The sequence below is a fragment of the Morone saxatilis genome, unplaced genomic scaffold (assembly GCF_004916995.1).
Source record: "Morone saxatilis isolate NCDOM2014 unplaced genomic scaffold, NCSU_SB_2.0 Contig18, whole genome shotgun sequence".
Taxonomy (NCBI): Eukaryota; Metazoa; Chordata; class Actinopteri; family Moronidae; genus Morone; species Morone saxatilis.
Window position 1 is genome coordinate 28,113,093 of NW_023339740.1, and position 4,585 is coordinate 28,117,677.

Here is a 4,585-nt window from a genome sequence, read left to right on the forward strand (position 1 = left end):
ATCAAATAAACATCTCAAATAATTTGCTTATATGAGCATAAGATATTAGTTATCAGTAATATCCCTAACTTATATTGCAAAACCGCTACTTAGAAAAGTACAACAACAAAAGATTCATAATAGGGTGGAATAAGCAGTGCAATTTCAACATAACATTAGCAGAGTAAAGCATGCCAAACAGCATGGAGCTTTACATACGACTATGTCACCCAGTAGAATAATTCGACCTTTTAACGCTATTAACTTAAGCAATGGTCAAGCAAACTCCACAACACAATACCGACTGACGTTGCAGATATTAGCATTAACAAACAAAAGTCCTACAATCTCCAAATGTAGCTGACCTCAAACTCACACAACATACTCGTGCATGTAAAATAACACAAACCTGCCCATAGTAGGCAAAACTATCCCATACACTACACCAGCAAAATCACTCACATTTCCTTCGAGAGAAGCGCAACACAATCATTGACGGAAACACACAGAAGTCCACTGAGCTTCCACACTGCTAACTGATCTGGTTGGCTGCTTTTCAAGTTGACCCTGCTGGGTCGCATGTCCTGAGTTGTTCACTGCCTAGTCTGTCTTTGCACCACCGTAGAGGGTGCTGTTTGGACCTGACCCTGTAGCGGCCGATCTTACAGTACTGCCTCTGACTTCCAATCTCCTTCTCAGCATAGCATTTCACAAGGCTTCGCTTTGAGTTGTTAAGTATTTAAGTTTGTGCTTTTGTTTTAGGGCACAAACATATTCAGTCTACAACGGTTACATGTACATACATTCAGGGATGCTGCTGTTCTACAGTCACCTGCGATTACCGTCTTAGTGTTTTTCTTTTGACCGTCCTTTTGAAGCCCTATTTAAAGAAGCTGAACATTTAATTAATAGCAATCACGTAATCATGAATCTTAAAGACATCTCCGAAGCTCGTTTTATCAGGTTCTTTTTAAGTGTACTTTCTTCTAGACCAAGCCCCGAGAGGCCCGAGGAAACACTACCAACCACGGACAAATAAAAGAAAAACTCACAGATACTCCTTAACAGGATGAAAAAATTCATTTCTTAGGATAACAAATATTAAGGGTAAAATGACCTCTTTAGAATGACTAAATGTGAGGCGGTTAATCAAATCCAATGATAAAAGAGAGCGGAGGTTAGAAAAGTCAACATATAAGCTCAGCAAAAACTCTCACACAAATTTACACTAAAGTCATCACACTGCTAGATGGGGTGGGGGGTCACCAAGCTGCTCTCAGTCCAGTGTAGGAGCAGTCCCACACCCTGTGCACAGCAGTAATCAGCTTTAATCACCGCAGGGGAGGATCGTTGACACTGAGCAAAATAATTTGGAAAAGGGAAATTAACACAGAACAGGTTGTAGATTAAGTGGCGTCATCTGAGAACGTTATTAGAACCTGCAGAAAGAAAGTGAAAGTATATATTGAATAAAGCCAGCTTTTAAGTTTTTTGTGATTGATGCCGCCTCCCAAAATTTTAAATGTTAGGTATAATTTTTCTCATAGTTTCAGTGTATCTGTTATTTGATGCGACATTTGGATTATGTTGATACATTCTATATAACTTACCTTCATTACGTTCGTATTTGACGCTTTGAGCCACAAGCAAAGCCAGAACTGCAGCAAGAGTTAAAACTCCTAAAATCCATCCACCCAACAACGATCCCATGAGCACCTCCAACAGTTTCTCTGAAACATGTCACAAATAAAGGACAACGCTGCCATGGTCAGTCAGTTTAACAAACACTTTGTGCTGGGTGTGTATTTGACAGCTCTAACTTAAATACATCAATCCCATGTTCCGCCACTACAGCAACTGATGGAAAGCTGGATTTGTTTGATTTTAAACCTATTTCAGTAGCTCAAGTGTGTAAATAAATCTATGAAAGACATTGACCACAAAAAGTCTGTAGTTCCTGACAATCTGGATCCCCAACTTCTAAAGCTAGTGGCAGATTTAATGCTGAGCCCATTCCTCATATTTTTGAGTCTTCTTTTCAACCCAATACCTAAAATTTAGAAAGCTGCCTAAATTCTCCAGGCATTCTTCTTGTGTCCAGGCAGAGGGCCATATATCAGATTTTCTTGAGATAGCTAAAGGTGTCCCCCAGGGTTCCATTTTGGGACCTATTTATTTTTCAAGCAAAAACACACTTTTATGCTGATGACACCATCATTTATACACGCATGCTCCATCCATAGCAAAGCAAGAGCTTCAGACTTCATTTAATTTACAAACTTCTCTGCTGAGTGTAAAATTGGTTTTAAATGCTCAAAAGACAGAGTTCATAGTCTTCTCTAAAGCTTGCTTACAGTTGCTTGATGATTTTAGTATTTTCTTGAGAAGCCATTGTATTTGAATTTGTGTTTTATTGTGGTTTTATTGTGGACCTTTCTGCATATTATGTTGTATATGTTACATTTTAATATATTGTGATTTTGTACGGCTGCTTTCTTGGCCAGGTTTCTCTTGTAAAAGAGATTTTTGATCTCAATGGGACTTCCTGAAGTTAATGTTACACTCAAATTATAACTGCAGATCATGTACAGCACACTGCTCATAGACTACACACAACAACAATTAAAGGGGTCTAAAAACTCATGAATAATGAAAATGAATTGATGAAACCACGAAGAAAGAAATCTCACCATTGATGAACACGTAGGTCTCAGAATGAGTCTGATGGTGGATTTCCTCCTGTGTGACTACACAGTGGTAGTGGTCGGTCTTGGTCACAGTGGTGAGGAGGGTAACGTAGTAACGTCCTCCTCTGTCTGAGACCTGTGGCTCCTCAGCAGGAAGGATGTTTCCAGCACTGTCCTTCCACTCTACTTTAGGTTTAGGAGAAGCACCTTTAACCTCACACTGCAGCAGAGCCCTGTACTCTGTGGCATTCAGTGTCCTGATGTACGGCTTTGGAGCTGCTCCTGTAAATAAAACAATATAAAGAAAAGCTAGAAATGTCATAATGGGATGTTGCTGTGTTTATGTCTTCCCTGACTGTGGATGTGGAATACATTGTGTTTAAGGGGAAAGCACAGACAGAAACAGAAAAGCACAATGTGAGCTTTAACTTCACACTCCAGCATTGTTTGATAGAATGTGAGAAACAGTTTTACCTCTTTTGAGAAATTTCGTAATTATTGACGACTGAAAGTATCTATTTCTGACGTAAGTCTGGACACTTTAAGAGTTTCTTAAAATATGTTTTGTTGTAGATCTATAAAAATCCATTCAAACTGGCTTCTCCAGATTTCCTTTTATACATTTTCAAATTCCAGCTAATCAACATTTAAATTTAATATTTAATCAATAGTCAACGTCAATCCATTGCTTTCCACCATGCAATACAGAGCCGTAAATAAATATTGACTGAGAGAATAGATAATAATTGTCTTGTTTTAAAATTATGTGCATCACGGCCATAAAGCACAGTTATTAAACACTGCTGTCTGTTGGTGTTTATCAAACACAGAGAATAATGACACATATTCCATTCATCCTCTCATCAAGGTTGCAAACACTGAAACCCGCTTTGACATGAGGGAAGGTGGGGCCATTGTGTAATTTGTGTGGCCCCATGCAAGTGGCGTTGAGAGTGTATAGGGTGGACTGTAGCACACTGTACAGAAGTCTTCACTCACCTGCGATTTCTCCTGATCGGTCTTTAAGGACAGGATCTGAAAGACAAATAAGAACTTTAATTTTTGTCCAGGACTGGAGGCAGAGAAGTTAGCAGAGACAGAGGCTCAGTTCCTCACATATGTACAGACATCAGACAGACAGACAGAAGAAGACAGAAGATCTTGCAGGCAGACAGAAGGACAACTTGTGTGATATTAATTACAGCTGCTTATAGAAGAAGAAAAGAGGAAAAGAGGAGACAAATATGTCTGGTTTATTATTTTATTATATATTATAATATTGATACTAAGAGCATTGCAGCCTGAAACTACAGTAGCTAAGGGTGCAGTTTTCTTGATTTGGTCTGAAGGGTACACAATGTCTTGCTAGACTGCGAAAGATAGAAACAGGTAATGTTGCAGGTAATCAGTTAGGTGTTTGAACTTGCAGTTTATAAGAAGTGAATAACACACAGTAATGGTTCATAACATCTGTGCAAAGTTCAGATACTGCAGATTTTCACTGGAAATAATTATTACAAGTACTTATTTATTTAGTTGTATTTACCAGCGAAAATGCACACTAATCAACTCTGCAATTTACACTTCAATATAAATGTGCCAGAGTTATCTAATAAGTTCATTGTCATCTGTAGTCCCTGTGCAGGTTAGAACATATATAGTCTGATAACTCTATGTGATAAAGTCCTATTTTCAAGGAGTTACTCGCTGTCAGTGGTTAATGGACAAAGAACACGGGTTGGGTCAAACCTGCATCTGGAGATCTTGATAATATAAAATAATATTAAGATATTAACTGTTTAATGAAAACTCACCAACAACAAGCTCAATGTAGAAGGTTTGTCTTGGTTGAATCTTTGGAAAATCACAGGTGTAGTTTCCACTGTCAGCTATCTTTGTATTTCTGATCTTTATGGAGG

At 38.4% G+C, this 4,585-nt stretch overlaps 1 protein-coding gene across 1 annotated transcript in view; it reads right to left on the reverse strand.

The window, feature by feature from the left end:
• Positions 1-1,224: 1,224 nt before the first annotated feature.
• Positions 1,225-4,585, reverse strand: part of LOC118328760 (butyrophilin-like protein 1) — a 3,712-nt gene continuing 351 nt past the window's right edge. Inside the window, exons 2-4 of the mRNA XM_035662659.1 lie at positions 4,481-4,574; positions 2,650-2,948; positions 1,225-1,335 (exon numbers count right to left, since the gene is read on the reverse strand). Coding sequence (XP_035518552.1) covers positions 1,225-1,335; positions 2,650-2,948; positions 4,481-4,574 — 504 coding nt within the window. The remainder of the gene's footprint in view (positions 1,336-2,649; positions 2,949-4,480; positions 4,575-4,585) is intronic.